Raw genomic sequence first — 20280 nt, forward strand, 5'->3', positions numbered from 1 at the left:
TGTTCATCGTATGACCTTCACCCCATTTTCTCTGAGTAATTGCATATGGGAGGTTGCTGTACGCTCTAGACGGAACGTTTCCATTACTAAGCGCATTGAATCCCAGGTGTCTGTCTCTCTGGTGCGTATTATCTACTGCAGGGAATGAAGCAGCCGGGAAGCTTTGCATTCTCAGGAGAGGCACCGAGTCGTAGGCAGAACTGAAGTCGCACCGACTAGAGAGCGCGTAATGGGGTGTACAGTTTGCTCCAGGGAAATCCACCAGGGTCCTTAGGTAAGAGTCTTGTGACAGCTCTCGGACAGGTGCATAGTCCATAAAAGTATCGTACGAAGTTTCTTTGCTAACACCATGATAACCAATGGCCGAAAGCGCCGCTTTAAGTTTCTCGTTTTCCCGCAGGAGATGAAGCGTGCGCTCTTCCAGGAGCCGCTCTTCCATGCGCCGGCGCTCACGCGACCTCTTGGCCGCCTCGTTGTTGCGACTGCGCTTCAGCCAGTAGTTGTCGTCTTTCAGCTCGTCTGGCGTAAACTCTCTCTTTCGACGTGTTGGGACATTTGCCTTCAAGCTAAAGTCACATTTAAATCCATGATCGCAGTTCCAGTGGCACTCGTAGGTGCTTGCATCCCGTGTAGAACAAGAAGTGCTGGATGACATGGTGGCAGAAACGGAGCACGTGCATCTGATCACTTCATCTGATGTACCGATGCGATGAAAAGCAGGTTAGTCACACCTCTTTCGGACCCGCACAATTAAAAACCGCCCACTGTACAGACTAAACGTTTACCTTCATAGATCATTAGCTCATATCTCCTAGTTTATTACTGGAACGACCATATTTGTCCGTTTAGTTGGCTGTAAACAAGGACATTTCTGGCAGTATGATAAAGATTTATCAAACAGGTTGTGTCAAGCTTTTTCCCCAGTGGCACTCCTTAAGGACTTTTGTGTTCTCACCATGTTTCACCATTCAATCTCATATAGCTGCTCTGTATATATTAATAACAATTAAAACACAATGCTAATAAGAAAATCAGCATAAAATGAACTAATAACGTATCAATCTATTCATTTGGCCTCAGATTTCAGAGTTCAAGGGTAGTTCAAGGTAGTGTATCAAAAAACTTATTCAACGTTCAGTCAATTAAAGACAAATTCACTGTAGAGCTGAAAAAAGAACACAATACAATATTTCACCTATCGCTTTATTTGTCACTTCGTCTTCCTGCACATACACAATATATGATTAAGTTGTTATAACAGTTTGGTTTAAAAAATAAAAGAAGCAAATATCTGGTATTAAACTAAATTTAAGTAATATCATTGGCTAAACAAAAGAGACAAGGAAACATTTAAAATTTCTTTAAGAGAATCAATGCTATAAATTACAAATCTTTACAACAGAGTTTCAAACTTAAAAACAAGTATTACAAATATTTTAGGGCCAGCTCATATTTTCATAAAGTCTTGATAATATGTAAGGCAGTTTAGCACTGAATGTTGCATAGTTTTGTGTCTCATTTAAAATAGATGCTTCTTTTCATTAGCCCTTTTTCCACATTCAGTTTCAGTGGGATATAAATGTAAGTTTCACTGTAGTTTTATTCTCATTATTTCTGAGAATTAGATAAACATAATTCACTTGGATTGCTAAATCATGCCTTATAAATTCCTATGTAATTGTTTTAAGTTCCCCAATCCACAAAATGCCAGAATGTTAATCAAATGAATTGATAGCAACTGTAGACATACATATAAAGATACAATGGTCCATGTTGCACAGCAACAGTAAGAACTCAAATTCTTCTGAATGGCTTTGCAACAAATCTGATTAAAAAAACAAAAACACTGTCAGTGTGTCACATCAACATCTCACCTACTGTCAAAAGGAGACAAGTTAGACTCTTCATTGCAGCTGAAAAGCAGCATAAGGGTGCAGCTGTCACTAGAACTAGAGGTATAGCCTCCAATAGTAGAAAAGCTGTTTAAGTGACTGCCAAATAACTCATAAATAACATTCAGTATTTGTCTCAATCAATGATTTCCCTTCACTGTGTGGTTAAGCTGGCAGAAGCTACAAAGTCACACTTCAGAGAACAGCTCTTGGCTGTCATTAGGTCCCAAACTGCCTATGCCTCTGAATGCATCTCACTGTCATCAATCTGTGGGCTGTCATTGTCCCCTAGAAGCTCTGTTTCGGGGACAGATGCGTCATCGTTGTGCAGACCATTCTGCGACGCTCCATCAGCCATGTTGTCCTCGGCTGCCTTAGCGTCCTCACTCAGCAGGCCGGTCTTCTCTGTGCCAGATGCATTGGATGGTGCTGTGGTGACGTAACCTGTGCTGGTGGAGCCACTGCCGCTGTGGTGTGAGCCTGCCTTAGGTACCATCTGTGGGTGCATCTGCTGTGTGGGCATCTGCATAGGGATCTGCATAGGGTAGAAGTTCTGTAGGTATGGATAGGCAGGCACAGGCTGGTAACCATTGACAGGGATGTAAAGCTGGGGTGGTACCATTGGCCTCATCTGGCCCTTCATAGACATAAACTGGGGTTGTGGGAAAGGAGAGGTCTTCTTTGGGGTGACATAGCGGGCAGCACTGATATTGCTGACAGGGCTTGTGCTTAGAGAGCTGGTCTGGGTGGTGTTGCTTGCCCCAGAAGTTTGCGCAGAGCTGTTATAGTTGGACAAGCTTTCCCATGTGCGTAAACGTGCATGGATGTCCTTGAAGCGTGGCCGGCGTGCAGGGAATTCATTCCAGCACTCCAGCATTAGAGTGTAGATCCAGGAAGGGCAGTCATCAGGGCAGGACAGGACTTGTCTGTTACGTACCATCTCAATCACATCTTGGTTTGAGTAACCACAGTAGGGCTGCAGGCCATAGCTGAAGATTTCCCACAACACCACACCATAGGACCAGATGTCGGAGTCAGTGGAAAACTTGCCATATATTAAGGCCTCTGGGGACATCCAGCGGATAGGGAAGGGACTGTTGCCCATCAGCTTGTAGTAGTCAGCAGAGTAGACCTCACGGAACAGTCCAAGGTCAAGAATTTTTACGTTGAGTTTGTCGCAAACCAGAATGTTTCGAGCAGCCAGATCTTTGTGGACAACATGATGACTTGACAGGTACTCCATCCCAGCTGCCACTTGAGTGACAATGTGCAAGAAGTCAGCCTGCTCAAGAGCTGACTTGACCGTTTTGTCGTCGTCAGAGCTTCCTACATCAGAGTGAGGTGAACGCATTACCAGGAACTCATGGAGGTCGCCATGGCCTGAGTAGCTGAAAATCATGCTCAATGGCTGGTCTTTGGTCACCACACCCAAGAGACACACAATATTTGGGTGCTGGAGTCGAGAACGGAGTGTAGCCTCATGACGGAACTCTTCCTGCAGTGTTCCTTCATCTTTGTCTTTGATAGTCCTAATAGCCACCACCTGGTTCTGCTCTCCTGGGGCTGTGCCATAAAGGTGGCCTTTGTAGACCTTCCCAAAACGGTCATCTCCAAGCTCCTCCATGAAGCGTACAGCTGATAAGTTGATTTCTCGGGGTTTTGCCTGATAGAAAAAGATCATACATATTATTAGTATACCAATGTGTTATGATAAAATGGATACAAAGCTTTATGCTTCATTATCATATCGACCCAGTGTAGTGTTGAATTGTTATGGGTGGTGAATACTACTGTAGGACAGTGAGGCCACTGAAGAATATGACTTTTGCTCTAACAGATTAGCCTAAAATAGCCAACCATTAGAATATCATCTAATCTGATGTTGACACAATTTAGAGTATGTTCAGTTTTAGAATAATAAAATCACACTTAGCTTAAGGTGAGACTAAGGCTATGGTTAGACTGATGAGAGTAATACCTGATGCTTGTGCTGGTTGAGGAGTGGCATCTCCATGTCCTGACTGGGGGAGGCAGTGAGTTGCCGACGGGGGGGAGTGTCAACAGACTCCTTCTGCTTGTTACGGCACATGCATACCAAGAAGAACAAGCAGGCAATGACCAAAGGTATAGCGATACTGGGGATGAGGATATACAATATCTCCTTCTTCATGTTTTCAGGGGGCTCTGGAGTTGAAAACAATTAACACAAAATACGTTGAGTAGTGGTCACACAGCTTTAGCGAAAGCTTTAATATGCAGATAGATTATGGTTTTATTGTTTATTTAACAGGATGGGAGTTTCTACTTACTGCATGAACGGACATCACAAAGTTCGACCCTCACATGAGGATCGAGCGTGAAACACCATGGAGCCTCCATTTGCCCTCCCGGGTTCCTGCAGAAGTTATGCCCCCCTCTAAGCTCTGGATAGACTGTCGGTGTCATTTGATGGCTGTGGGGGTACTGAGTAGTCCAGGGCTGACACTGGTGGCCTGACTTTGTTGTACGGACAGTGCCTCTGTAATTGGCACCACTGTCATTGTAACAGCTGTGATCTGGGGGAGAATCTTTCACAAGGATTTAAAATTAGGGAGCAGAAATGGACAACATTTTGCACTAAAATAATCAAAGTAAAACAAACAACAAAAGACCCAAGAACCTCCCCAAAGACCACTAGAGGGCCCTCTTGATTCATGCTTCTATCAGATTCTTTATCATACTCATTACATTAATCACTCTCCATGCATATATCATGTCAGGTTTGTCAAGCACTAAGGGTTTAGCAAACCTCAAACAATTTGGTCATACAGTCATACAATATGCAGTGATTTACTTTTGGAAATTCCAAGAAATCTCACATATTTCTTCTGCTTCTATACCCAACCCAAGTAATCCAGGTAACTCGAGTTATACATGTCTTAGTCATACTGAAATGTGAAACAGAACAAAAACGCAAACTGGCTCCAAATGTACTAGGACTGCTTTGGAAATTTTTGCTTCATTGCACAGGCATTTAATTGTGGCATGCACTACAAAGAGCTTTTTGTCAACACCAGGCTACAAGACAGCGCCCATAAATTACGGCTGGTCCACCTACATGTCTCCAGACGGTTGGTGGGTACGCCGATGCGCATGCAACTGGCAGCATCTGGTGAGCCTGGGTGAGGAAGCAGCTGGCAGTTGGGCAGCTCCAGCTGCATGAGGATGAGTGGGTTGGATCGGGCGATGGTGTACTCGGCATGGCACAGGTCATTCTCAATTGCCTCGCATTCATCCCTGCAGAGCTGGCGCTGCCGTGGGCCCCTTGTGCCTTCCTCGCACAGGGGGAAGACATAGTGGCAAAATGAGGGGATGGCAAACTGCGAACACTGATCTGACAGCTGAGTGGAGGTGCCAATCATGGTAAATGCAGCTAGAAATAAGAAAATGGAAGGAGAGAGGTGAGGCAAAGACACAGGTAAATACATCACTGAATATTTAAGAAACTGACAGTACTGGGTGGTGTTAAATGTGAAGGCACAGTTAGTAGTCACCAAACACTTCACTCATTATGACAGATTCCAACAACCACTATCCCAGTATGTGACTTTAATCAATACTGAACCTCAAACTGGAACTTAATAGAAACTACATTTTTTTTATATTAATATATTTTGAAACGTAACAATTAGGTTCTAGATGTTTCTGGGACTTTGAACTGAATAAAAATGATTTTTAAACAAATAGGATTTTTACACAAAACCATGTTTAACATGGCGGTTCAGAAACTTTATAAAGCTGCAACACGTTCCTACTCAGTGTTTGCTGTTTTTTAAATACATTTACTTTTAAATAAATACTGTATATACAAACTCCTTCATTTAATACATTCCATATGTCTCTGCATGAGAGTAACTAAGGGTAGACATGCTGGATATGGGAAAAACTCACAGTGTAGAAAGGCTAACATGGCAGCAATTCCTGAGGGAAGGAACGACTGGGATGTTTATCTAAAATGTCAGACAAAATGACTTGCCTAGAACTGACTATGTTTCTGTGAGTCACCTAAAAGGACCTAAATTAAGAACTGCTTTGAAAATGATGTGAGATAAGGAGAGAGCAACAACTTCCAGCTGGCGAATAAAGCAAAAAAGTAAGAACTGATGTGAAAATAATATGCTCTTTGCCTAAAATGATTTTCACTTACCCGTGATGCGGTTCTCACTTTCTCCTTGCATTTGTAGAGACTCCACATAGATGCTTCTGTTCCCGATAAATCGAGCACATGCGATGCCTCGATACGGCTGACAGAAGCCCTTCTCCTGGGTCCTGCAACACATAAAACAAGACCCCCTTGTTAATCAACAAGGTGATATTCAAGTATATCTCACAAATTATTATGTTAGTTTGTATTCTTTACATGACTAGATATGTACAGTAATCAGGGACGTGGTAGCCTAGTGGTTAAGGTGTTGGGCTACCAATCGGAAGGTTGTGATTTCGATTCCTACGTCCACCAATCTGCCACTACCGGGCCCCTGAGCAAGGCCCCTAACCCTCAATTGCTCAGTTGTATAAAAATGAGATAAAAATGTAAGTCGCTCTGGATAAGGGCGTCTGCTAAATGCTGTAAATGTAAATGTAATCAGATTGTTGTACTATAGAACAGAAAAACTTTCTAATCATATCTGTGAACAAAAGCTTAACATCTAAATATTAGTATCAGTTCGGTATTACGTCTCATGTTTCTTGGCAGTATGACATATAAATCATAATATGTTCCAGATGATCAGCCTTGCTTGTGGCCTCTACACAGAATCCCAAAACTGACCACAGTTATGCTTAATTGTAACAAAACCAAAACATCAGTATCGTTATTGCCAGCAGCAAATACAGACATGCAAAACTTGATTATCAGCATCAGCCCATTTAGAGATGAATAGCCCTGCAGAGCAAACACAAACTACTACATCCAAAGACCTCAGCAAGAGATATATAGTCCCGCTGACTTTTTAGTTCAGACGGAAACACACTAGGAACAAATCCCAGTTCTAGTAACTTATGAAAGTACAGAATTAGCATTCTTCCTTTGCTGTTAGTTTGATCGCTGAAATTGTCTACAAACACCAAGCATTTGGTGACAAGCTAAATATTTCCCAGTATTTTCCTGGAGCTAAACTTTACATTGCCAAACTACATCATCCCCTGTTTCCCTAATTAGAATAAAACCATTTCACTGGCATGTCTGAATGACTCACTAAAGCGTTCTGACATGGAATACAACGGCTTTGTTATGCGAAACAATTGCCACACCCTGGTATTGTAACGACTTTCCTCATGGGGCAGGAACACATGCCCACACGCGTGTACACACAAAAGTACATTCTCTCCTATATTAATCTCATACAACAGCATCATTAATAATTCCTCAAATCTTCCTCAAAATTGTTATTCCTCAAATTTTCTAAAAGGTTTAAATGAATGACCTTGTTCTAATACATAAGGCATATGGTGCATATGATTAAATAAAAATGTATTTATCTCAATGTAGAGACTGCATCACCTGCTCTCTACACAGTATTCGACCCTGTCAACATTTGTTAAAGTTTTCTTCTGCAATGAAAGTGTTCAGGACAGAAAACTCTGCAGACCCCGAGGAGCAGTTTATCAGCAACAAACTGTATATTTTCATCTAACTGACTTCAAGAGAGTGTGAAAAACTCTTTGGTCAAGTACAGTACAGTTTATAGGAAACTTGTTTGGCATATCTTTCATAATATGTAACTATAAATGGTTAGGAAATACTTCTGAACGTTCTTTTCAATAAATATATAACTGCGATATGCGATGCGATATGACTTGCTGTAGTTTGACAGAAATAAAAATATTTGTGATGTCCAGCGGTGGAAAAACTCTGAGGTGGTGATGGCATCATGCAATAATAGCCAGTTGTGTTTGTTTTTTTTTCATAATTAACCAATTTTCTGGCACATTATGGTGTGGATTGAGAAATGACGCAAGTTATGTGCAGAGCTGTTTGACTAAATTAGATTACAATGGCAGTTAGGTGATTGGAAACATTTAATTGATCACCATCAGCATTTTTGTGGCTTCGCTCATTGCATGTGAAGAATCATAAATGCTACAAAGCTGCATCTGATAAGCATATAGCTGTTTGAATTGGTTAGGTTTTTCAATCTTCTGTAAAACATCCGACATTAAGATGGAGGAACACAATCCTTTATTTGTGTACACCTGGGAGTTTTAGCAAATCAGCTACGCTGATGCGTTCAGTGTCTAAGCCTGTAATGAACTTGTTACCCTTGATATCAGTTGCTCACTGTACTGCATTTGGGCTTAGATGTTTTATTATACTTGGACATGAATAGCATCTGAAACTAGATGTAATTTACAGAAGCATATACACATTGTCGTATTAATATAATAGGCCGTACATCAACAGAGTGTGAAAGTTACTGAGGTATTATAATTAAAAGAGGCAGATACGACAGACTTCACATTCCTATGTTTTTGATGCAACTGGTTCTGTACAGCATCATTTTTGCTCATTAAACTAGAGATTTGGAAGCAACCTGGCAATCCCGCAGGGATTTTCTGAAATCCAGAGGCAACGTGATCTCCAACACATGCTGGACTTGTCAGACTTGATGAGGGAAGCGTGTGTGAAAAAATAGTTTTTTCAAACTTGAAGATTGGCACATCCTCCCACTTTCTATTTCAACGCAACATTTAATTTTTTTTTTTAACTCTTCTTCCAAATGCACAATTTACATCGAATTTTGCTCAAGTCTCAGAATGTTGTAATGACAAAGGAGCTGTTAATGTCCAGAAAACGCCTGGTCCTGTTCACATCAATATCACATATGGTTACAATTTTACTGCAGACTAAAGTGACTGGAAGGAATTTTTTCTCTCCAAAAAATGTCTGAAGACGTCAGCTTACCAAGATTTAGAGTTACTTCCTACTTCTTTCAGTTAAAACTATATACATTGGGCTTAAAGATACCTGCATAAATAGAAAATGGACTGAAGAACTGTAAAGTTTTTATTAGTTATACCTTAGCTGTTGATTTTTAACACTTATGCCCATGTATTCTGTTCATTTTTGTCTGTCTGTTGTAAAAAAAAAAAAAAAAAAAGTGCAGTTGTTTGCGCCAGTAAAATGATCTGAACTTTGATTTGTAAAAGAAAAAAAATAATTAAAAAAATCCTTAATGTGGTCGTTTTGAATAGTCTCATCTCTCAAATTTCATGTACTGAGAGTTATACATTTGATCCTTAAACAAATCTCCACCAATTACTCTCCCCACTGAAAGTAATATAATTATTCCAAACCCTGTATTTATGCAAAATGGTTCTGCTTCAAAGGATAAAGTCACTTTTTTCCTCCACATAACAAATAAACACGTTTTGCAGGATATCACATGCTGGTTGCTTTTAGGAATTTTTCAGAATTAAAAGAGTCGACGGGAATACAGACCACATCATAACTAACAAGTCCCAGGAGGCTGGTTTTGAGGAACTAAATCAACATTAGTTCAGGATTACGGCAGAGAACACGGGGAAGAGATTTGATACGGAGACCTGAACGATGTCACGTCGTCGGCAGAAACGTTCCGTGAAGAACCGGTCTTCACACTTCAGGTCTGGTCTTAAAGGAAGTTAGAGGAACAGAGGAGGTGTTGTGTGGAACCTACAAGCACCCTGCAAACCAGAGCCACTACCTGCTGAGGGCCGACACTCATCAGCTCCCTCCCGCTGCTGCAAATCAGGCACAATGTCCTCATTCAAAAAAGCTGACAGAATCTTCGCCAGCTCAGCAACAAAAACACGTTTTCTGCTCAAAGGGCCTTGTTAGGTTGGAGCATTGTTTGGCCAAAGTAATCAAGTTAATGATAACAAAGAAGGTCTGTGCTGTATGTTTAAAAAAAAAAAAAAAAAAGAACTTGAATGACCTAGATGTGTTTTTTGGCAAGAACATCATTAGTGCTTGATGTGCTGCTAAATAATTACACAAGGTAACTGTGTAATATATTAATATAATTAATTCAGAAAAATACTTAAATATTTCACACAACCTTTATTTCTACATATCCTCTCTCTCTCTCTCTCTCTCTCTCTCTCTCTCTCTCTCTCACACACACACACACACACACACACACACACACACACACACACACACACACACACAAACACACAGAGTAAGGTCTTATTATTATTTATGTCTTAGCCAGAGGAAAAATCGAAATTAATTATTTAAAAAATGAAAATAAATAAATAAATAAAAAAGATTCATTTCTAAATTAAGTGTATGGCTGAAAAATAACTGCTAAATAAAGATCTGTTTCCTTTTTTTTTTTTTCCCATTTTCATTTTGAAATGAAAAATAAATGATACACAGACCAAAATGGGATGGTAGGGGGAAAAAAAGAGCAAAGCTGAAAACAAACATGTGCCTGATTGATCCCAGCAGGCAAGCAGCCTAGTCAGGCTTTGACAAAGAGCAGATGGGAATACTGATGCCAGCTAATGCCTGATCCACATTACCTGAGGACCATGTTTCCTGGAGCTAATTTAAACACTACTACACACTGAGTGGCAGCCGTGCAAGAGTGGACATCCAACTGGACAGCTTAAAGAAAATCTCTATCCAGCAATGCTGAGAGCAAATGCAAGGATACAAGCAAACAAACAAGACCTGTGCCAAGAAAAGAGAGCGTTCTGTAAACAGAGCCAGGGGTAATCTGGGAATACTTAACCAAATACTGCTGAGAACGTTTCAAATTTGGAGTACTGAGTGGAGGAAGCAACTAATTGGAAGAGAGCCTTTAAATTTCTCCCAAACAAACACAGTAATGACTGGGAATCTCTGTAAAGAACACAAAGTGATAAAATGCTGCACTTTATAGAGGATTCAGGACACGATGTTGCTCCAGGGACAGAGCGTCATAGAGTATTCATCCCAAATCTTTGTACAGCATCTATAACACCACAAGATGGCAATAAATACCCCAAAATAAGTGCTGACTAACAAAAGGCTCCAAAACATTACCTTACCTAAGGGTTGGGAAAGAAGAGCTTGCTATCTATATTATGACACAATATCGTTTTAAGATATTGTAGATCTTGAACGATCCCTTTCTTATTATTATCATTATTATTTATAATTACAAAGTGATCAGATTAGCCAATATTATTTTTAAGTAAATATTTAGAATTGTAATATGTTAAAACTTTTTTTAACTTTTCATTGTTAATATTTAAATGTTTTATAATAATACTAATACTAATACTACTACTACTACTACTACTACTACTAATAATAATAATAATAATTGTTATAATCACGTTAATGAGGTATCACATTTAGACATTGCCTTGGAGCTTGGAGTCAGAGTGAAAGAGCCAACGACATCCTTACTTAGATTTGTACTGCAAAAAGGTGGCGGAATCATATTGTTTTACGTTACATATCCCTTTAATCAGCAAACACACACACACACACACACACACACACACACACACACACTAAGAAACAGGTAGTGTTTTGCAGCAGTGATTTGTGGAGAAAAGGCAATAGATGGAGGAGCAACAAGACAGACAAAAACATTCCTCCACAATGGAATTTACAACACGGTCCTAATCAGTCTGTGTGACCTGTGAGTAAGCACTGGGCCTGCTCTGGCATCATGGAAATAACACTTATCTCCCTCCCTCCCTTCCACCCTCTCTCACTCTCTGTCTCGCTCACTCTCTGTCTCGCTCACTCTCCGTACTCGCACACTCTCCGTACTCGCACACTCTCCGTACTCGCACACTCTCCGTACTCGCACACTCTCCGTACTCGCTCACAACCTGATGTGGTTTGTGCTTCAGTAACTATGAGTGTATATACTGAATCCATCAACCCATTTTCCATTACAGAAGATCTCTATCAGAGAATAGTAGCTTTCTTCTTCAGAACAGTTATCAAACTTCAGACTCTCATCAGCAAGTCAGAACAAGGGAAAGCTCCACTACGCACCTACAACACACCCAAGGACCAGCTGAGCCCCTCACAACCCCTACATAGCCTATAAGAAAACATTAAACAGGAAAATAGCAGACAGTGGAAGAATCCTTGCACTTCATAATCCTACCTAATAAGCTCTCAAAATTAAAGGCAATAATATGTACTTATTTCTGCTGCTGGAAAGCTATTGTGAAGGTGCATGTTGTATACCATTAGTAGGCTATGTATCTTTTACCTTTAGAAAGCAGTGAAGGTGCATAATAAAAAAAAAAGTTAGCCACTGAAGTAAAATATAATGAAAAAACCTGCAACAACGACCATCTTAGAGATTTCTTTCCAAGAGCATAGTAACTACAAAAAAGCCTCAAAGACCACAATTTGTTTAAAAACAACTCTGAATGTCAGCATAGTTGTCACTGAATGTCCCTTCAGACATTATACCCTTTATTTAAAATTTGGAAAAGGATCAATTTGGCCCTCACGCTGTGCTTTCTTCCCTCAGGCCATGGTGACCACCAGCTCCCCGGTTCTAAGGGAAATTTAGCCAAAACTTGCTCTGAGTGAGAAAGGCTCTTTGTTGCTTATGCAGCACCGACTCCAGCCACAGTCCCTGTACACACAGCATCTATGGAGAGTGCTCCAGGGCCAACACGTTTTAGTCTCTCTCAGAGGGTTTTATGGCCAAATCAAACAAGAAATGCAGTGCTGCGGCACGGCTGGCAGAGCACAAGGAGAGATGGAGTATGCAATAATGGAGGAGGGAGATGAGAGGTGAGAAACTTGGGAACGGTGTCTCCTTTTCCACCAACAAAAAGGAGCAGGAGCAAAATCTAGAAGCAATTTGTCGCTATAAAAACCCAGTGACAACAGGGTTTCAGGACCAGGACAACAATTAACTGCAGCAAAGTTGTGTCACCTTTTAAAAAGGGTTTTTTAAATTTTTTTTTTTTTAAAGATAACCACTGTGGGAAAAAAATAATCAACAGTCAGCAACATCATTAACTGGGAACTACATCAAACGAAACAGGAGCTTCTTTGCTAATGCTAAAGTTGCTTTAAGTAGCTACAATTTCAAAATAATAAGCCAAAAGCGATTCAGCCTTGTGCCTGCCTTTTTTTTCTACGTACGCATTAGCTGTGAAGATATATTAGGGTGAGGTATAATTCAGAGGTATAATTTGCAAAACACTCCACAATTATTATTTCTGTGCTGTGTATTAAGAACTACCACATTTAATGAGAATTTTATTCTAACCGCCATTAAAAACAGTACTTTTTTCCAGCCACAGACCTTTGAACTGTTTAAAAAAAAATCTGAGGACCAAACTCGGTTCAATTATTTAATAAACATTATTTTTATTGTGTATATATATATTTATAATAGCCATAGAGCAATAGTTGTCTTTATTCCAGAACTTGCCATCAACCCAAGCAACCCAGGCAACGCCAAATGGACCCTGGGACATGACATTAAACCCTTCCTGGTTTCCTGTGACAATATTTGTGTGCTGTGAAGACTCATTGATGAGGTAAAACTTGCAAAACCTTCCACTTTTAAGTCATTTTCATTACAATTTCTATTTTTCAGTTTAGGAAACTCGGATAAAGCGGTAGAAAATGAATGAATGAATGAATGAGTTTAGGAAACTCCACCTTCTTAAATTGGTGGAAACATGGCAAAGTTCTTAAAAAAGTTGTTCCCTGTACCAGCTTCTGTTTCATCACCAAGATGGTGGAATATAAAGTACTTCAAAGGAGCATGAAGACTTTTGGTACACAAAGCTCCTCTGGGTCATAAACATCAGCACAGAGAAGAAAAGAGAAGAATAATGTCATGATATCATAAAGTCTGAATAATTGTCCTGCCCATGACTCAGCTGTTATGTGTTTTACCTTCACACGCATAAAATATAGGGGTACAAAGGAGTGATGGAGTTGCCACTAGCTTGCCCTTCACCTATCCTGCTCATACTGAATGCTCCTTAAGGCATAGAAGACATAGAAAGCACTATGACTATAAAGATTTGTTTTGGCTTTAGCAGAGATGAGCTGTCAGAAACGAGTTACACCCAGATGACTGGCTATCGCTGACTGGAACTGCGGTGACTCAGTTGTTTAAAGCATACTAACCCCAGCAAGCATTCGCCTCTCATTATCACTCTGGTAATGACTGAGCACTGCTTTATGACTAATTTACTGTAGGATTGTCTCCATTCAAATGTAAAAGAAGATGATGAAGGCTGCAAGGAATTGTTCTGAAAGAGTGATGTCAAATGTCATGCAAACAAACTAGGGAACTTGTGTAAAAGTCAGAAACACACACACACGCACGCACACACACACACACACTAGAGACTTACCCATCATTTGAACCAGGGGTAGGTGACTGGCCTGTAAAGATTAGAAAAAAAGAGGATTTAACATTAAAATAAACTGTGAAGTAACTAAAACCAGTTTTACACAATGTGTGGTTTCTGGACTAATTTAGTTGTCACAGACAGAAAATTGCACAACCTGGACCTTGAATTGAGATTGTCAGCCTAAGAACACACAATGCCATTTGGTAACAACTGATTTATTCTGGTTGATTTAGTGCAACTGTGACCAGAAAGCTAAAGAAAACATTTTTCAGTGTTAGGCCCACTTAGCAGAATGTTTCTGTTTATGCTATTGGTCAATGATAAGCACAAATCAGCCATTTAAAATGAAGTAATAATAAACAGATGTCATTTCATAGTGTAAATCAGGCTAAATTCATTAGATCAACTAATATAAAGCTCTATGTCTAAAGTAACCACTAATCACTAAGTGATGTAGGTAAGGTCCACTAGCTAAATTTGCATGCTAAATCTACAACATTCTGTCTATGCACACTTTCGTCATGAGAATGCAGTACTGATCTGAGGGGGCACGGTGGCTTACTGCTAAGCACGTTTATCTCACACCTCCAGGGTTGGGGGTTCGATTCCTGCCCCTGCCTTGTGTGTGTGGAGTTTGCATGTTCTCCCCGTGCCTCGGGGGTTTTCTCCGGGTACTCCGGTTTCCTCCCCCGGTCCAAAGACATGCATGGTAGGTTGATTGGCATCTCTGGAAAATTGTCCGTAGTGTGTGAATGAGAGTGTGTGTGTGCCCTGCAATGGGTTGGCACTCCGTCCAGGGTGTATCCAGGGCTTCCCGTGACCCGAGTAGTTCGGATAAGCGTTAGAAAATGAATGAACACTGATCTGAGCCAGGAAGACCCGCTTAGTTTTACTTCTAGTAGATAATATCCCATATAAACACAACTGAGATGTTGCTTTGTTAAAGGACAAATTTCAGTCAAAACAGTGGGAAGTTGTTTCCAAAGTGGAGTCTTACTAGTGTGACTCAGATTTATACCAGTGCTGTGCTACAAACCTTGAATTCTCCGATATGCAGCACTGATGTTGTGCATATGGTTCTTAACAGAGCTGCTTTAGTTCAAGCTGCTAACCAACATGCATTTCATATAATAACCTAAATTAAGCAGACGGGGAAAAAACACTGCCCCTATGATGTAGAAATTTAGTTGCAGAGAATATGGTTATTATGATGGTTAATGGTCTTTTCTTCTCAGAAATGCAATGAAGTAAAAGGACATTATACCTGCATAGCAAAATCAGAGAGAACTTTGTTTTTGGATACTAACCACAGGCATGTTGTTTGACAGTATCATCATTCATTGCTGATTTTCTCCAAGTTTGTGGATGCATTCAAATAGATACCTACCTTCAACATCACCAAAAAAAAAAAAAAATACATACTTACTATTAGAAAACAAAAAAGGTCTTACCTAGGCGCACATAGAGAACACCGGTGGCCGAGATAACCTTGACACTATTGGAGGCTACACATTGATAATATCCAGTGTCAGTAGTGTCCAGATCCTGGATACGAAGTTTTGAGCCAGACTCTGTTTTGCGGATTGAGACACGGCCCTGCTCGGGCACCACAGGTGCGTCATTCTTCAACCATTTGATGGTGGCCCGTGGGTTACCTGCCACTTTGCAGTGCAGCGTAGCCGTCTGACCCTGCATAATAGTCATGTTGTTTGGGGGCTCCACAAATTCCAGGAAGTGCCCTAGTGATGAAAATTGAGGAAAAGTGCAAAGGGTGAAATCAGTGCAGGCATTTAGAAAATTAGGGTATTAATTACAGTCTTATTACAACACATGACCAATATGACATATTCATGGCTTAAACTATAACATACTTCCCAAACAACAAGACACTGCCCCAAACTACAACACAGCCAAAACAACACCACACTACACATACTACAACTAGAGGCTCAAACTGCAACACACTGTCAATGCTACAACACACCAGACAACAAGATAATGACAATTACACACTGCTAAGACCACACATGGTCTGAGCTACAATACACTACCAAAACATACTACAAAGCATATAACACTGTTTACATCACACGGTCCCAAACTATAGCACAACCGAAACACCAACACACTCACCCAATATTCTTGAACCATTTGCGAGATATGTGTCTTTATGTGCACATCTGCATCTCTGTCCTTCACATGCCAGAAATGTGGCAGATCAGATTTAGCAGTTACAGGCCAGCGACCCTGCTTTTGAAGGTCTGATCTTTCACAAAGCACAAAATTCCAGAGAGCGTGATCTGCCACATCTGGATTAAGTAACTGCAGCTTTTTTCAGCCCATGAAACAAACATACTGTTCTAAGCAGCTCCAGCTTGATAGCTGCAGGGTGAACATGGAGCATCAGGAAAGCTTGTGTTTTGTTTGGTGGATCTGCAACAGGAGAGTTTTTTCCATTGAAAGACACAGAAATGTCATATTTATCATCATGTATACACTATGAGCATTTTGACAACTGCACACACCATGAGAAAAAATAAATAACCTATGAAAAATGATTACCAATAATAACTATGTGCACTGGTGTGAAATATTAGTTCAGTTACTCAGTTGCTAATTGCGAGTTGTTAGTCCTATTCTAAACCAACAAAAGGAAGAAAGATGAGAGGATGACGGTATCGAATGTTTTTCATTGCATGCACGGAGTGACTGAAATCTGTTTTTACTCTTCACATGTGACAGAGACTAACTGAGGTTTACCAAGCGCAGCCACGGAATCCAGCAGGTTTCAATTTCAGCAAGCAAGAGTGAGCACAGGTCAGAGCCTCACACAGGAGTGAGAAATGACACATTAGTGCAGAGGTGACGTTAGGATACGTGACTGCAGAAAGAAAAAAACGAAGAAAGAAATTCTTTTCAGGAATAAAAACTTGCCTGTTTTTTCTACCCAAATTGGTGGATCATCCCTCACATTTGCCACAAACTGGGTATATAACAAGAAATCCAAGCCAGACCGAGCCTTTAAATGGACATTCTTAACTCTGAACAAAATAGTGTCTTAAAGGCTGACACTGAGCGTCTAACACTAATAACACCAATAAATGAGAAAAGGCTTAGGTGGTACAAAGCTGTCTAGTTTCCAAAACTTCTCAGTATCCAGACATTCTGACACAACTAGCTTGACAAGAACTCCCAGGTATTAATGTGCTGTTCCAAATATCATCACCATAAGAGGAAAGATTCTGGATTTTTTGCATATATTTTAATCAGCTGTTTCATCTGTTAAGTAAATTAAACTGAACTACATAATTCCAAATTACAACACACTGTACATACATGATCAATAACACATGGCCCAAACTACAATAAACTGTAAATCATAAACACCCTGGCAAACTACAACACATTACTTAATCAATCAACATGTGGTCTAAACTACAATACATTGAGCCTACACAAAAATACACTGTCTCAACTATAACACACAGCACAAATTACAACACACAGTGCCTAAGTTACAACAGACTGAACCTGAAACTACAGTAACATGTAGCTCAGAATGAATAATAATAAATATTTTGATCGATTCTTTTTTTGTTAGAAAACCATATAAAAATACAGCACAACTTTGTGCGTAAAAGGTCATAAAAAGAGGATATAAGAAATAAAAGAATAACAGGAATTTTGAAAGTGATTTTCCAAATCATGATTGGATTCAAACAAAGAGAGGGGGGGAAAAGGGATAAGCAGGGGCAGGAAAAGGGAGGGAAGGAGGGGGCTCTGGTCAGCCTCAGTGTGTGAAGGGTATGACCTCAGACCATGTGAGAAGCCAGACGAAGCTCAAATAAACACTAAGAGAAGGGAGCGACAGACCTCCATGTTATCACCTAGACATTAGGACCCACTCTGCCAATCAGTGTGTTCTCACCATCTCTTTGTCCTTCCCAAACCTAGCCGAGGTTATGTCTCTGTGGCTCAGTCCTGGCCTGCCTTACCCACAAGGCCAAGCATAAGGCTGACAAAAAGAACAACCATATATGGTAGTCTTCTGCCCAACCACCAGCCTAGTTAAGTAAGAATATGCTTGGGTTATATTAAGGTTTGTAACACACACAGGCAATTTATAATCATATATTTCAATCACGTTCGTTTAAATTTCAATTCAAATGTAACTTTACCCTATTTACAAATCACACATGTGACAAAAGACTATAAACAGAAGCTCAAACACAGCAAAGCTTAAATCCTTTAATGGGAAGTTCTACAAAAGCTTCAGAAACCACTAGGGTTGACAAAAAAAGAGTAGTGTTGACAAGACATGCCTCAGGGTAATCCAGAGGAGGATATTCATACCAGCAGAAAGGAGGTGAAAAAAGAAAAGAGGTGGGGGAGACACGTTAGTAATACATCCTGTCCAAAACAGAGCACAGAACAACAGAGAAAGCGCAATAGATATTGAAAAAGAAAGTGTAAGTGACGCATTGCGCAACAGGCAGGTTCTTACAGGTTCTTAGCAATCTCTCATCGGTGTGGGTGCAAATGATTTGCAAGCTGTCTGTTCTGGGCACGCTCATTTAGAGCTATGATGTGCCAGAGTGATGGACAGTACTGATAAGACGTTAAATGTGGGACTGACACACCAGGTTATAATGCTTTATGTGGGAAAACAACAGTCATGTTCTCGTCCAGTTAAATCCAGGAACCTGGATTATGGGGGATATATCAGTTAAAGGCCAAAAACAGAGCCGCGAACACAGAAAAGAGGGGCGCTATGTACTTGGCAACTCGGTCAGATTGCTTATTCCCATTTGTCAAGACATAATTTGTTTTTGAAGGGGGTAAAGTAAAGGAAAAATGTATGCAGATCAGAGTCTAATTCCAAATGTGGAATGATTTGCTTTGTTTTTTCCCCCTCCCACAGGCAACAGGTCTGTTGGACGATGCCCATCTGCTGATTGGAACAAGCATAAATAAACAACATCTTTCTAAAGGGTGAGTGGGGACAAGAAACATCTATTTGAATGAGTTTAACATTTTGCTTTGTAACAGCAATTAGATCATTCTTACATGGGGAAATTTAGCTGACAATGATGCGGATTTTATGCTGAATATTGATTTACAGAATGCACACCTGTTGCTCTTTACACGTAACAAGCTTGCCAGTTCACAGCCACATACATGAGAGCATATGCTGTCTGCTTTCCTCTGCCTGGATCAGGACACGGGCAAGCTCTGACAAGCAGCATTACAGCTGGTGGATGGCATGATATGTACCCTTAAAAGGTGGCACAGCACCAATCTTTTTGCCAAGAAGGAAGAACCTTTGCTGGTGGTACTGCTAGACTGTTTCAAATGGGCGATTTGGTGCTTTCTAGTGGTTGATGTGTTCTAATATGGTAAGAACAGTTATAACCCAATTTGTCAAGTTAATATTTTTAGCTCTCTAAGCCAGTTTAGCAGGCAGTTAGCACAAATAATGATAAACGTATAATAAACAAATAATAATAACATATTTGATTTCTTTCTAATCTTAAATTTACACCTGATGGGTTGTGTAAAGACCAGGTGTTGAGAAAGAGCAACAGGGCACGTCAGTTTTATTAATTAATTTGCTTAAATGTTTGTTTATGTTAACAGACATTAATGTTAAAAAACATTAGTGAATACGTTCTGAAATTTACGAAATTTAAAATCAAGCACAACTCGGCTGCAATTTTTCAAAAGTACTGTATATTTTCTGTAAATTTGGGCCGCGATGCATCGTTTGCTGTCACAATGCACATTCAGCAGAAGCCCTTTTAATTCTCATTCGTTAGTGTTAAGTGCAACACAGTTAAAATAGATGTGTAAGTGCCAATCGTGATGAGTAAAAAAGATGAAGAAGCTTAAATATTAAACAATAAAAAGCTTCGAAATGTCTTTAAATCTGATAATTGTATTTTTGCTGAAAGAATGCATGATTAAACTGAATTGGCAAAAACAACCTCACAAGTAATGAAAGATTTGGCATGCTTCT

The 20280-nt window shown here is 40.0% G+C and overlaps 1 protein-coding gene across 2 annotated transcripts in view; it reads right to left on the bottom strand.

Moving 5' to 3' along the window:
• Nucleotides 1–1185: 1185 nt before the first annotated feature.
• Nucleotides 1186–20280, bottom strand: part of ror2 (receptor tyrosine kinase-like orphan receptor 2) — a 65049-nt gene continuing 45954 nt past the window's right edge. Inside the window, exons 3-9 of one of the 2 annotated variants that reach the window (XM_047804865.1) lie at nucleotides 15716–16003; nucleotides 14265–14295; nucleotides 6079–6200; nucleotides 4990–5304; nucleotides 4202–4459; nucleotides 3871–4076; nucleotides 1186–3555 (exon numbers count right to left, since the gene is read on the bottom strand). In XM_047804865.1, the coding sequence (XP_047660821.1) occupies nucleotides 2128–3555; nucleotides 3871–4076; nucleotides 4202–4459; nucleotides 4990–5304; nucleotides 6079–6200; nucleotides 14265–14295; nucleotides 15716–16003 (2648 nt within the window). In that variant the 3' untranslated portion in view covers nucleotides 1186–2127. The remainder of the gene's footprint in view (nucleotides 3556–3870; nucleotides 4077–4201; nucleotides 4460–4989; nucleotides 5305–6078; nucleotides 6201–14264; nucleotides 14296–15715; nucleotides 16004–20280) is intronic. The other variant, XM_047804866.1, reaches the window with a different exon arrangement.

Source organism: Tachysurus fulvidraco, chromosome 20 (assembly GCF_022655615.1).
Source record: "Tachysurus fulvidraco isolate hzauxx_2018 chromosome 20, HZAU_PFXX_2.0, whole genome shotgun sequence".
NCBI classification, from domain to species: Eukaryota; Metazoa; Chordata; class Actinopteri; order Siluriformes; family Bagridae; genus Tachysurus; species Tachysurus fulvidraco.